This window comes from Ranitomeya imitator, chromosome 1, assembly GCF_032444005.1.
Source record: "Ranitomeya imitator isolate aRanImi1 chromosome 1, aRanImi1.pri, whole genome shotgun sequence".
Classification (NCBI taxonomy): Eukaryota; Metazoa; Chordata; class Amphibia; order Anura; family Dendrobatidae; genus Ranitomeya; species Ranitomeya imitator.
Window position 1 is genome coordinate 952,661,429 of NC_091282.1, and position 14,718 is coordinate 952,676,146.

Genomic DNA, 14,718 nt, shown 5'->3' on the forward strand with positions numbered 1-14,718 from the left:
GCAGGCTGGCACACAATGTATACAAGAGACAGCACACACTGTATACAGGAGACAGCGCACACGCAGGCTGGCACACACTGTATACAAGAGACAGCACACACTGTATACAGGAGACAGCACACACGCAGGCTGGCACACAATGTATACAAGAGACAGCACACACTGTATACAGGAGACAGCGCACACGCAGGCTGGCACACACTGTATACAAGAGACAGCACACAGGCAGGCTGGCACACACTGTATACAGGAGACAGCACACGCAGGCTGGCAGTGTGTAAGGACCGTGCCAGCTCCCGCCGGTGTGCGGGGCGCTGAGGGAGATGGAGACAGGGGAAGGTGAGGGTGACGTGCGCTGGCACTGAGGGTGTGTAGTGTGCGCTGCTGAGGCGGCTCCTCCTTACACTCAGCCCAGGGAGGGAGCGGAGCTGTGAAGTGTCAGACTGCTGCTCCCCACAGGGTACTGCACGGACACACACTGCGGGCTGCTACGGGGAAGCCAGGACCCCTCCACCTGTGTGCCCCCCACACCTGGCACAGCTCGGGCACTGACTGGATCTACTTATCCTTCACGTAACCATGGAACTAGCTGTAAAGTTCATCATTGCCTGCTCCCTGTACGTTCATGCTGCCGGGGACTACGACGGGAGGTAAGCTGCTGCCACCACCTGAGGAGCACTACAATGCCCAGCTAGTGCTTTCTGCTGTATGTTGTGGTGGAATGTAAGGTTGCATGACCTTGATTTTGAGGTCTGTAATTGTTCTGGAGGCTGGAGCTTCTCCTGAAGGCTGTATGCCCGGACAGGTACATACTATCTAGATTAGATGAAGAATTGCTAATGATCTCCCTACTAATTACATTGATATACTTGCTAATGACACTGGTGTACTTATTAATAACATTGATATACTTGATAATGACATTGGTGTACTTACTAATGACACTGGTATACTTGATAATGACATTGGTGTACTTACTAATGACACTGGTATACTTGATAATGACACTGGTGTAGTTATTAATGACACTGATAGACTTGATAATGACATTGGTGTACTTACTAATGACACTGGTATACTTGATAATGACACTGGTGTAGTTATTAATGACACTGATAGACTTGATAATGACATTGGTGTACTTACTAATGGCACTGATAGACTTGATAATGACACTGGTGTAGTTATTAATGACACTGGTATACTTGATAATGACACTGGTGTACTTATTACTGACACTGATAGACTTGATAATGACATTGGTGTACTTACTAATGACACTGATAGACTTGATAATGACACTGGAGTACTTATTACTGACACTGATAGACTTGATAATGACACTGGAGTACTTATTACTGACACTGATAGACTTGATAATGACTTTGGCACAGTCAGGCCCAGTTTCCCCTCTCTGGGCCGGGGCAGCTGTGTCTATGCCGGTGTCAATAGCCCTGTTCCCATCCCGGACAATGTAACGACGCCACCATAGGACATTGTGCAATATTTGGCCGGGGGACACTGTCCTGGGATAGTAACATATTGCTCCAATCATGGTGTTATGTGATTCAGAACAGACATAAGACCCTGTCCAGTAGACATGTCTGACTCCTCCAGGTTCCCTTCTATAGTGATCTGTGCAGCACACAGCACCTTCTCCATCAGCCGGGGACAGGTGCCACCCTGTAGTGTCCAGGACCCCATTATCCCTGGACTGACCCCACAGCACAGATCTCACCTAGTATAACTGGACAGAAGGGGGAGATGAGGCTGAAGGTGTGTCTGAGTCAGCCCTCCTGGCAGATGTGTGTGGAATGAGGCGTGCAGATGTGTTGACAGATAGGACACCTGCAGGTTCTGGGGGTTGTGGTCATTAAGGAACAACTAACTCCCCCGGATAGATTCCTATGAGCTTTTTGTGTTCTCAGTCCTCTAAATGTCTTTAGTTTTAGCTGTCAACATTCTGGTCTCTTTAAATTCCTCATGATACTACCGCTGTCTGCAAGGAAACGCCAGACTGCTGCCAGCTAATGTTAGCAGAAGCTAGGAGAAAATGCCTGGTGTGGACCACTATGGACTGGCACCCTTTCCTTATCATTAGGATAATTCCCTCCAAACATGGAAGGTCAGGGTTACAAGGGTTACAGGGGTAATGCTCCTTATGCTATGTGCACACTGAGGCTTGTTTTTGGAGCAGAAACTCCCTACAAGGGTTTAAATAGTGTATAGAGTTTTTAAGTTAGAGAGGGATTTCTAGAATTTCTGCTCCTCAAAAATCCCCCAAATCTGATTTTTTGACAGTCCATGTAATCCCTGGGGCTCAGACTTACCCCAATTCCCAAATCTATATGTGTCTAAACTTGTTCAGCACAATTCTCCTACACATTGGAAAGAAAGTGTCGTTTACACTTACGTAGCTAGAACCCCAGCTTCACACCCATTCTAGTAAGATATGGACCCTAAGGGCTTCATTCACCGAGAACATGTCACAAGATCATTTTGATAAATTACATTTTCTCTTAAAAGAGTTTCTGTTGCTAAACCTTTATAGATGTCAAGTAGTTTTACCCGACAAGGCCAACAATAATGCCTAGACCAACACCATAAAGTGTACAAAGTGGTGCCCGATTGTGATGAGCGAGCGTGCTCGGATTAGGTCGTGCTTGGGTACTGTGAGTGCTGTCGGAGTTCTCGAATAGTATGTTACAATTCCCGCGGCTGTTCGACATAACATACATACCGGCAATCCATGCATGTGTTGCGGCTGTCGAACAGCGGTGTGACATGCAGCCGCCACGAGGATTCAAACATATTTTCCGAGCACACAGATGACACTCCGTATCACCCGAGCATGACCTTATCCGAGCACGTTCGCTCATCACTAGGCCCAAGTCTTCAAAATTTGACCCATCTCTTGTTATTCACCCTCTTGAATTAAAAACCCTTGCCAGCTTTGACCAAGCATAGATATGTGGCATCTACTATATAATTGTCTAAGGGTCACTTCCGTCTGTCTGTCTGTCACGGATATTCATTGGTCGCGGCTTCTGTCATGGAAATCCAAGTCGCTGATTGGTCGCGGCAAAACAGCCACGACCAATCAGCGACGGGAACAGTCCGGCGGCAAAATGGCCGCTCCTTACTCCCCGCAGTCAGCGCTCACACAGGGTTAATGGCAGCGCTAATGGACCACGTTATGCCGCAGTGTAACGCACTCCATTAACACTGCTATTAACCCTGTGTGACCAACATTTTATGCCTATGCAGCATCAATAGTAAAAAGATCTAATGTTAAAAATAATAATAATAAAAAAAAATAGTTATACACTCACCATCCGTCGGCTCCTCGGATCCAGAACAGGCCTTTCCCGCTCCTCCCGATGCTCCGGTGTCCGCTCCATGCATTGCGATCTCGCGAGATGTTGACGTAGCGGTCTCGCGAGACCGCTGCGTCATCATCCCGCGAGACCGCAATGCACTCTTCAGACCGGAGCGCGCGAGGAGCGTTGGTATCCGCTTCGATCCGGGGGCCAATGGAAGGTGAGTATATAACTATTTTTTATTTTAATTCTTTTTTTTTTTGCAGGGATATGATGCCCACATTGCTATATACTACGTGGGCTGTGCAATATACTACGTGGGCTGTGCAATATACTACATGGGCTGTGCAATATACTACGTGGGCTGGGCAATATACTACGTGGCTGTGTAATATACTACGTGGGCTGTGCAATATATTACGTGGGCTGGGCAATATACTACTTGGGCTGTACATTATACTACTTGGGCTGTGCAATATACTACGTGGGCTGTGCAATTTACTACGTGGGCTGTGCAATGTACTACTTGGGCTGTGCAATATACTACGTGGGCTGTGCAATTTACTACATGGGCTGTGCAATGTACTACGTGGGCTGTGCAATGTACTATGTGGGCTGTGCAATGTACTACGTGGGCTGTGCTTTATACTCCGTGGGCTGTGCTATATACTACGTGGCTGTGCAATATACTATGTGGCTGTGCAATATACTACGTGGGCTGTTATATACTACGTGGCTGTGCTATATACTACGTGGCCGGCTGAAAACAATCAGCGACATGCGCAGTCCGGCGCGGGATTTGAACCACGCTTCTCTAGTTTGTCGCGGCCGGCCGAATCCTGTGTATTCAATGTATTCTAAAATCTTCATAAATAAACTACATACATATTCTAGAATACCCGATGCGTTAGAATCGGGCTACCATCTAGTAAGTTATATCACTTTCTGCTCTAAATTAAGCAAAATCTGTTGGACAACAGTTGGCTATTCTCCCTGCTGTTAAGCCCTGTCCCCCTAAAAGTGGCAAGAGGGGTGAAAAGGTCCCATTTTTTGGTGTAAAAATGACATTTGCCACAATTTGTGACTTTTTCAACTGTTTAATATATTTTAGCCTTTAAATGTGCGGTGGATCAGTAGTGGTCTAAGTCCTGAGATCACCACTGATCGTTGGTAAAATCACATGTGCGCTCATTAGGCAGAGGTTATGCGCTACTGTATGGGCGAGTGCACAGAGCCGTGTACACGCCAAGAAACATCCCCCTAGTTTCCCTAATCTCTATCAATATGACCTGTGAAGAGGGACTCTGGTTAGTGGCAGCCAAACCTGAAGTCGTCCTTAAGGCATCCGGTAGCTAGTGAAAAAGCGTAATGTATATATATATATATATATATATATATATATATATATATATATATATATATATGTAGAGCTGGTTATCTTACTTACTAGTCTCTTAACTAATGACTAACACCGTATGCATGGGTCTATCAGTACACCTACCTCCTAGACGTGTTCCCTGCCACTGACATCATTTATACATGTCCTACAATGGGTTATCGCAGGTGGCACACATAATAACATGTGGTTATCGCAGGTGGCACTGTTCTACCTGTGAAGGTTAGGAGCCTGGCATATAAAGGATACGTTTGTTCGGAAGCCTCCAGCACTTTGTGTCTGGGTGAGGAGCACTGTCTGAGCAGTAAGCTTCTGCTTTTACCCTGGCTTAGGATATTGTTACAGTCTTCATCCGTAATAAGGACAGTATATTGTTTGCTGTCAGTCAAGTGTAAACCCAGAAAACGGAAATTAGCTAAATATGCCGGAGCAGATAGTTACCAGATAGCAGGGATTTTCTGCTTTTCAGTAACAGTATCATATTCAGTTGGACACTCGGCGCTCGGTCTGGACTACTCTCATTAAGTCCATTCTAGACATTTTGGTCATCAGTGAAAAGAACCATAAGGAATATCTGAGCACCAGGGAATGAGAAAATGGTCAGCAAATGGCAAAGTAAGTTTCCATTACATGTCATCAGTACAAAAAGTGACATGGAGGCACCATGCCGTTGGTTGTAGATGGAAAGCGGCACAAATACATGGAACCCTGCACCATCTGGACTGACGTAGTGCTGACACCTTACTTCATGATAATAATATGACTCATTCTGTGATGGGTATTCACCTGAAACGGGTTCATTCACAGGACACCCTGCTGGATCGTGAGCCAAGGAACCCATAGTCCATCATTCTGTCCACCCGTCCCGCTTCCTTCCTGCACCTGCTTGTGCTCCATGCATTTCCCAGCCAAGGTGAAATGATGGTTTGTTGTTAGGCTTTTCTTTAGTTATTTTTACATATTCTTTTAATGCTTCCCTCTGGTGAATGTTTAGATTGGCTTTAGTTTTTTTTTAACTAGGCCAATATTAAAAAAAGGATATCCCGGGGATGAGCTGTGACAGCACAATAATGTGCATTGATTGAGAAGGCAAAAATAGGTGGATCACATTCGGAGCATTGGCAAACCATTTTCCTACGTAGCAACATATAAGGGCTGATTTATAATATGATATGATGTATCCACAAACGTCTCAATAAGCGACTGATGCATATGACTTTCATGTGCTAAGTCAATGGACTCGTATTAGATAAATCAGTCACTATCACTACAGATCATGTATTATCAATCATACAGTTGGCAGTGACTTTTGGATTTTCAGAAGCCTCTATGTACCCTCCTACACCTGCAGTGCCAACTGTTCCCAGAGTGAGGTCATTGCTTTCTTGGCAGCTCCTTTATCAATCCAGTCTTGTTAATGTAATACCTTAAGCTACCATGACCTTTCTGATTACCGTGTGCCCGTGATACTGAAATTAGCGTCTATGTCAAGATAGCAGATATGTAGACATTTTTCGCATAAATATAATTATTTTCAAACATTTTCCTTATGTACTGTAAATCTATGTAGATTCATGGTGACTTTTTTCTTTTTGAAAAAAAAAAGATTATATGAAGATTGTATTCTTTTCATCAAAAAGCATTCCGGAACAAGCAGTGACAAACAGTGTGGACAAGATTATCCATTCACTTCTTAATGCATTGCTAGGTTTAACTTGTTTCCTAAATACGGGAGTTGGGATCATTAACCTACAGAAATCTATCTATCTATCTATCTATCTATCTATCTATCTATGTATTTGAGTCTTACTTAGCAACTTTTATATATACATAAAAAAGTGGCCACATTTTTCTCAAAAGGCCTTGCATATATTCATGTGCATGTTTGTGTTGTAGGAAATCAGGGGTATGTGTCACTGAGGTGGCTGACTTTGGTAATGTAAAGCCTGTACCAGTGGCACTTGGTTACTGACAGGGTTTTTATTTGACTGGATTTTAGGTCTGGGATTTAGGAGCAACCAAAAGAGTCTGGGTGGGAAAGGTCGCTCCCATACTCCAGTCTGTGTCTTACAGGCATAATAACAGGCAGCTGGTTATCTTAGCACAGTATGTTGTGTTGGAGCTGGAGAAAGACCGCTAATGGTGGACAATGGACAGTCTATGCTAGACCCTAAGAAGTGCCTGGAATACCAAGTTAGTGAGACTGTTTTGATTTATTTTGCCTTACTCAGAAAAATGATTGTTTTGTTATTCATTTGTGCTGAAGAAAGGACTGTTTGATTATTAGCCTACAATAAATATATACTATAATAATAAATGCCTTGCTTTAAAGGGGTTTCAAGTTAAATCTTATCCTAGGATAGGGAACTACTTACTGATTGCTAGGGGTCCAACTATTCTGCACAGCCTTGATGGGATGATTCAGCAAACTATGGTCAGACCCCTAGTAATCAGCGAGTTATAGGATACCTCTAATCCTGAAAACCCTTTAATGCAAGTAGATTTTACCTAAACAGCTAAAGTATTTTTGCAGTACACTGTTGGTTGACTGAACTTTGATATTGTAGTAGGTGATGATATCATTTCGGGATAACCTGGAGACTTCCTGTTTCATTTTTTTCCCAAAAAGACTTGAAAATGTAAAGAAACCCTTTGGAGGTCATGAACCTGCACATACTTGTCATCTGAGCTTCCTTGGAGATAGTATGGAATATTGTACATATAACAAATGTGTGTGAAGCCAAGAGTCATTGAGATGTAAGTGACTGTAGTAAGATAAGATCCGCAGTCGTGTTGAGACAGGTAGAACAGAGACTACTAGAGATGGCGGAAGCCAGGAATGCAGGTCCTGCTGGGATACATTTTTCTTCACGCCTCTTGAGTGGCAGCCCTAGAATTGTTGGCTCTCACGTTTTGTAAAATGTGCTTGATATTTTTGAGATTTTAATTAAAATTGTCTAGTGAGAGACAAATATCCCATGTTGCAGCTGGATGTTAGTTGATTTAGATATGACATAAGTGAATTCAGCGGACTGATGTCCATACATTGTGGTTCCTGTGGTTCCTCAGGAGGACATCTGAGCTTGTTACAAGTTTTCATACGGATTTGGATTTTCTTGGAGGAAAATGCTGCCATGGGATTCTCTCTTGCAAGAATACAGGCTTCTTATGACAGTAGAGTCTTGAGAGAAGTCAGAGGTGGCCTTTTTACTTGAGGCTCATTGATTTACATGCCATGTGGGTCAATGTGTTACTGACTGGGGATGTCTACAGAATGCATTTCAAAAATTGGATGATTTATTGCAGAATTACTCCAAATGTTTTCTTTTGATTATTTGTACCATTTTCCTTTTGAACAACTAAGAGGACGTTATTTTCCATTCACACATGTGTATGCTGCTTGTCAGAGCTCATGCATCATACATAGTTTTCAGTATCCATTTTCCGTTCCCACGTTTTAAGGCAGTATGGACCTCTAATACATAGAGTAGTAGTAGTAGATCAATGAGTTTATGCTATGATTCAGCAAGCAGCTACCTACCTTGTGTTATATAATGCTTAATGTGCTTTGGGGTCACCAGACTCTTCCCCCCTTGACAGGCATTGGCAGTAAGGAGAAATGGGCATCTTGGGTTTCATGGTTGAGGTACAAGCCACTGCCAGAGGAGTGTAGCAGTTGTCTCCGTCTTCCAATTGAAAAGCAGTGCATATAGGAAGAGTGATTGGCCAATAGCTAACTTGATAGGTTTGTTCCAGAATAATCTGTTTTTTTTTCTGAACTTCCTTCACCATCCTAATAATTAAAAATATATTTTTATTTACCCTTCAACACTTATTACAGTATTTTTTTTGCCCCTGGTTTCACTGGTTTCTCCATTCCAAATGTTTGAGCTGATGGCCATTTTCTGATAAGCCATGAGAAAGAGCCCTGATATATTAAATTGGGACTACAGCGGGAGAACCATATACAGTGGGGGAAATAATTATTTGATCCCTTGATAATTTTGTAGGTTTGCCCACTGACAAAGACAAGAACAGTCTATAATTTTAAGGGTAGGTTAATTTTAACATTGAGAGAATATCAAAAATAAAACCCAGACAATCACATTGTATAACATTATATAAATTTATTTACATTTTGCAGTGAGAAATAAGTATTTTATCCCCTACCAACCATTAAGAGTTTTGGCTACTACAGACCAGTTAGACAATCCTAATTATCTCATTACCTGCATTAAAGACAGCTGTCTTACATAGTCATCTTTATAAAAAAAACTCCTGTCCACAAAATCAATTAATCAGTCAGACTCTAACCTCTACAACATGGGCAAGACCTAAGAGTTTTATAGGGATGTCAGCGACAAGATCATAGACCTGCACAAAGCACCCGGCAACAATAGGAACATTTTCCTATTGGTTCATTTTGATCACTGTGATAGGGTCTATCACAGTGAACAAAATAAAAAAAAATAGTAAATAACCCCCCTCCCCCCCAGTTATCACCTCCTTAGTTAGGGGAAAATAGTAAAATAAAAAAAAATATTTATTTACATTTTTCCATTAGGGTTAGAGTTGGGCTAAAGTTGCAGTTGGGCTAAAGTTAGAGTTGGGCTAAAGTTAGAGTTGGGCTACAGTTAGAGTTGGGCTAAAGTTAGGGTTGGGCTAAAGTTAGGGTTAGGGTTCGGCTAAAGTTAAGGTTGGGGATAGGGTTAGGGTTGGGCTTAAGTTAGGGTTGGGCTAGGGTTAAGGTTGTGGTTATGGTTGGGATTATGGTTAGGTTTGTGGTTAGGGTTATGGTTGGGGTTGGGATTAGGGGTGTATTGGGGTTATGGTTGTGGTTAGGGTTAGGGTTAGGGGTGTGTTGTGGTTAGGGTTGGAGTTAGAATTGGGGGGTTTCCACTGTTAGGTACATCAGGGGGTCTCCAAACGCAACATGGCACCACCATTGATTCCAACCAATTTTGCATCCAAAATGTCAAACGGTGCTCCCTCCCTTCTGATCACTGCCATGCACCCAAATAGTGGCTGTCCCTCACATATGGGGTATTAGCGTACTCAGGAGAAGTTGCACAACAATTTCGTAGTCCATTTTCTCCTGATACCCTTGTGAAAATAAAAAAAAATTGGTTCCAAAGTAATTTTTTTGTGAAAAACGTAAAATGTTCATTTTTTCCTTCCACATTTATTTTGTTCTCGTGAAGCACCTGAAGGGTTAATAAACATGTGGTTTTGCGCACCTTGAGGGGAGCAGTTTTTAGAATTGTATCACTTTTGGGTATTTTCTGTTATATTGACCAACCAAACTCTTTTCAAATGTGAGGTGGTCCCTAAAAAAATGGTTTTGTAAATGTTGTTGGAAAAATGAGAAATCGCTGGTCAACTTTAAACCCTTATAACATACAAAAAAAATTATGTTTCCAAAATTGTGCTGATGTACAGTAGACATGTGGGAAATGTTATTTATTAACTATTTTGCGTGACACCTCTCTCTGATTTAAGTGTTTAACCCCTTTCTGCCATTAGATGTACTATTCCGTCCATGTGGGGTGGGCCCTACTTCCCAAGGACGGAATAGTACGTCATAGGCGATCGGCCGCGCTCACGGGGGGAACGCGGCCGGGTGTCAGCTGCTTATCGCAGCTGACATCCGGCACTATGTGCCAGGAGTGGTCACGGACCGCCCCCGGCACATTAACCCCCGGCACACCGCGATTAAACATGATCGCAATGTGCCGGCGGTGCAGAGAAGCATCGCGCAGGGAGGGGGCTCCCTGCGGGCTTCCCTGAGACCCCCGCAGCAACGCGATGTGATCATGTTGCTCCGGGGGTCTCCTACCTTCCTCCCTGCAGCAAGTCCCGGATCCAAGATGGCCACGGATCCGGGTCCTGCAGGGAGGGAGGTGGCTTACCAAGTGCCTGCTCAGAGCAGGCACTTGGTAACGCTGCAGCGCTCTTTCATAGATCGGTGATCTGTCAGAGTGCTGTGCAAACTGGCAGATCACCGATCTGTATTGTCCTCCCCTGGGACAATGTAAAAAAGTTAAAAAATTTTTTTACAAGTGTGTAAAAAAAAAAATATATATATATATATATATATTATTCCCATAAATACATTTCTTTATCTAAATAAAAAAAAAACAATAAAAGTACACATATTTAGTATCGCCGCGTCCGTAACGACCCGACCTATAAAACTGTCCCACTAGTTAACCCCTTCAATAAACACCGTAAGAAAAAAAAAACGAGACAAAAAACAACGCTTTATTATCATACCGCCGAACAAAAAGTGGAATAACACGCGATCAAAAAGACGGATATAAATAACCATGGTACCGCTGAAAGCGTCATCTAGTCCCGCAAAAAACGAGCCGCCATACAGCAACATCAGCAAAAAAATAAAAAAGTTATAGTCCTCAGAATAAAGCGATGCAAAAATAATTATTTTTTCTATAAAATAGTTTTTATCGTATAAAAGCGCCAAAACATAAAAAAAGATATATATGAGGTGTCGCTGTAATCGTACTGACCCGAAGAATAAAACTTCTTTATCAATTTTACCAAACGCGGAACGGTATAAACGCCTCCCCCAAAAGAAATTCATGAATAGCTGGTTTTTGGTAATTCTGCCTCACAAAAATCGGAATAAAAAGCGATCAAAAAATGTCACGTGACCGAAAATGTTACCATTAAAAACATCAACTCGTCCCGCAAAAAACAAGACCTCACATGACTCTGTGGACTCAAATATGGAAAAATTATAGCTCTCAAAATGTGGTAACGCAAAAAAATATTTTTTGCAATAAAAAGCGTCTTTCAGTGTGTGACGCCTGCCAATCATAAAAATCCGCTAAAAAAGTCGCTATAAAAGTAAATCAAACCCCCCTTCATCACCCCCTTAGTTAGGGAAAAATAAAAAAATTAAAAAAATATATTTATTTCCATTTTCCCATTAGGGTTAGGGCTAGGGTTAGGGCTAGGGTTAGGGCTAGGGTTAGGGCTAGGGTTAGGGCTAGGGTTAGGGCTAGGGTTAGGGCTAGGGTTGGGGCTAGGGTTATGGTTAGGGCTAGGGTTAGGGCTAGGGTTAAGGCTACAGTTAGGGTTAAGGCTACAGTTAGGGTTGGGGCTAAAGTTAGGGTTAGGGTTTGGATTACATTTGCGGTTGGGAATAGGGTTGGGATTAGGGTTAAGGGTGTGTCTGGGTTAGAGGTGTGGTTACGGTTACCATTGGAATTAGGGTTAGGGGGGTGTTTGGATTAGGGTTTCAGTTATAATTGGGGGGTTTCCACTGTTTAGACACATCAGGGGCTCTCCAAACGCGACATGGCATCCGATCTCAATTCCAGCCAATTCTGCGTTGAAAAAGTAAAACAGTGCTCCTTCCCTTCCAAGCTCTCCCGTGTGCCCAAACAGTGGTTTACCCCCACATATGGGGTATCAGCGTACTTAGGACAAATTTTACAACAACTTTTTGGTTCCAATTTCTTCTCTTACCATTGGGAAAATAAAAAATTGGGGGCGAAAAGATAATTTTTGTGAAAAAATTTTTTTTTTTATTTTTACGGTTCTGCATTATAAACTTCTGTGAAGCACTTGGTGGGTCAAAGTGCTCACCACACCTCTAGATAAGTTCCTTAGGGGGTCTACTTTCCAAAATGGTGTCACTTGTGGGGGGTTTCAATGTTTAGACACATCAGTGGCTCTCCAAACGCAACATGGCGTCCCATCTCAATTCCAGTCAATTTTGCATTGAAAAGTCAAATGGCACTCCTTCACTTCCAAGCTCTGTCATGCGCCCAAACAGTGGTTTACCTCCACTTATGGGGTATCGGCATACTCAGGACAAATTGTACAACAAGGTTTGGGGTCCATTTTCTCCTGTTACCCTTGGTAAATTAAAACAAATTGGAACTGAAGTAAATTTTTTGTGAAAAAAAGTTAAATGTTACTTTTTATTTAAACATTCCAAAAATTCCTGTGAAACACCTGAAGGGTTAATAAACTTCTTGAATGTGGTTTTGAGAACCTTCAGGGGTGCAGTTTTTAGAATGGTGTCATACTTGGGTATTTTCTATCATATAGGCCCCTCAAAATGACTTCAAATGAGATGTGGTCCCTAAAATAAAATGGTGTTGTAAAAATGAGAAATTGCTGGTCAACTTTTAACCCTTATAACTCCCTAACAAAAAAAAATTTGGTTCCAAAATTGTGCTGATGTAAAGTAGACATGTGGGAAGTGTTGCTTATTAAGTGTTTTGTGTGACATATCTCTGTGATTTAATTGCATAAAAATTCAAAGTTGGAAAATTGCGAAATTTTCAAAATTTTTGCCATATTTCCGTTTTTTTCACAAATAAACGCAGGTAATATCAAATAAATTTTACCACTATCATGAAGTAAAATATGTCACGAGAAAACAATGTCAGAATCACCAGTATCCGTTGAAGCGTTCCAGAGTTATAACCTCATAAAGGGACAGTGGTCAGAATTGTAAAAATTGGCCCTGTCCATAACGTGCAAACCACCCTTGGGGGTAAAGGGGTTAAATGTACAAAAATTAAAAGTTTGAAAATTGCAAAATTTTAAATTTTTTTGCCAAATTTCCGTTTTTTTTTCATAAATAAACTTAAGTTATATCGAGAAAATTTTACCACTAGCATGAAGTACAATATGTCATGAAAAAACTGTCTCAGAATCAGTGGGAAGCGTTCCACAGCTATAACCTCATAAAGTGACAGTGGTCAGAATTGTAAAAATTGGCTCGGTCATTAGGTACCAAATTGGCTCTGTCACTAAGGGGTTAAAGTCCGGAGAAATAGTTTTCATTGCTTAGCTGTGAATAGTGTTATCTGTACTATATCCAGGCTGTTAGTGTAAGCAAGACTGTTTCCATTTACTGACAGCAAAGGCTAGGTTCACACTAGCGTTGCGCCGCCCTGCGTCGGCGACGCAACGCGCGACGCACGTAAAAACGCGCGCAAACGCGCGCAAAAACGCGCGCGTTTTGCGACGCGTGCGTCGTTTTTGACGAAAATCGGACGCACAGAAAATGCTACAATGTAGCGTTTTCTTGCGTCCGACGCTAGCGTCGGAAACGACGCACGTGGCAAAAACGCCACCAAAACAACGCACGCGTCCCCTATGTTAAACATAGGGGCACGTCGCCGCTGCGTCGCCGCTGCGTCGCCGGCGCAACAGCGACGCACATTGGCGGTACGCCAATGTGAACGTAGCCAAACCGAGATCTTGAGAAATGTATACACAAAATATATTAGGAAGTTGCAGATATTTCATTGTGCCACAGTTTATTCTTATTTATGTACATAAACCATGGACACCCTTTGTTTCATACATATGTAGATAAATTAGAGTGGTTTCCATTTGTTTTTTTATTCCCAGACTTCATTTAAACGAGACTGACGAGTGACTATAACTGGCTATTCTGCAGGAACATGAGCTGGTTACCAAAAATACTATGGAAAGAGCATGCTGCAGTTAAAAGGGAGCAGTGGCTCAAAAATAGAGTAATGAAGTACTTACCGTACGTGTAATTGTGCGGCTGCTGCTTTATCGTGAATGTGAAATAATACATTTAGGCTTCGTTACCACTATCTGGCCATCTGGCTTATTTTCTTCTTCAGCATGTCTGTCACACATCAGATGATGCAAGTCATTCATCACCATTTCTATCTTTCTTTTTTTATTATTCTGCCTTTGTTTTTTATCATTTATACATTGGTTGCTACTAATCATTGCTTTTTTGAATAACACTATTGTTGCTTATTGTATCTGGGTTTATTCTTTATGTGATCTTAGCCATGTATTACAGTAGGAGTCTGCCTATTTTAGTATGCTAAGTATGCATTTAAATATTACGGTATATACTTTTACATTAAAAGCATGCTTTTAGCATGTGTCCACATTGTGCAGTTTTACATTATTTGAGGAGGTGGTGATGGCGAACTCAGTCGAGGGGTTCAAGAGAGGCCTGGATGTCTTCCTGGA

General features: G+C 42.1%; 1 protein-coding gene across 5 annotated transcripts in view; it reads left to right on the forward strand.

The window, feature by feature from the left end:
• Positions 1 to 411: 411 nt before the first annotated feature.
• Positions 412 to 14,718, forward strand: part of NPNT (nephronectin) — a 110,341-nt gene continuing 96,034 nt past the window's right edge. For 4 of the 5 annotated variants that reach the window (XM_069743715.1, XM_069743711.1, XM_069743714.1 and 1 more), the window contains exon 1: positions 437 to 650. In XM_069743715.1, the coding sequence (XP_069599816.1) occupies positions 580 to 650 (71 nt within the window). In that variant the 5' untranslated portion in view covers positions 437 to 579. Of the gene's footprint in view, positions 651 to 14,718 lie in introns of all 5 variants that reach the window. The other variant, XM_069743713.1, reaches the window with a different exon arrangement.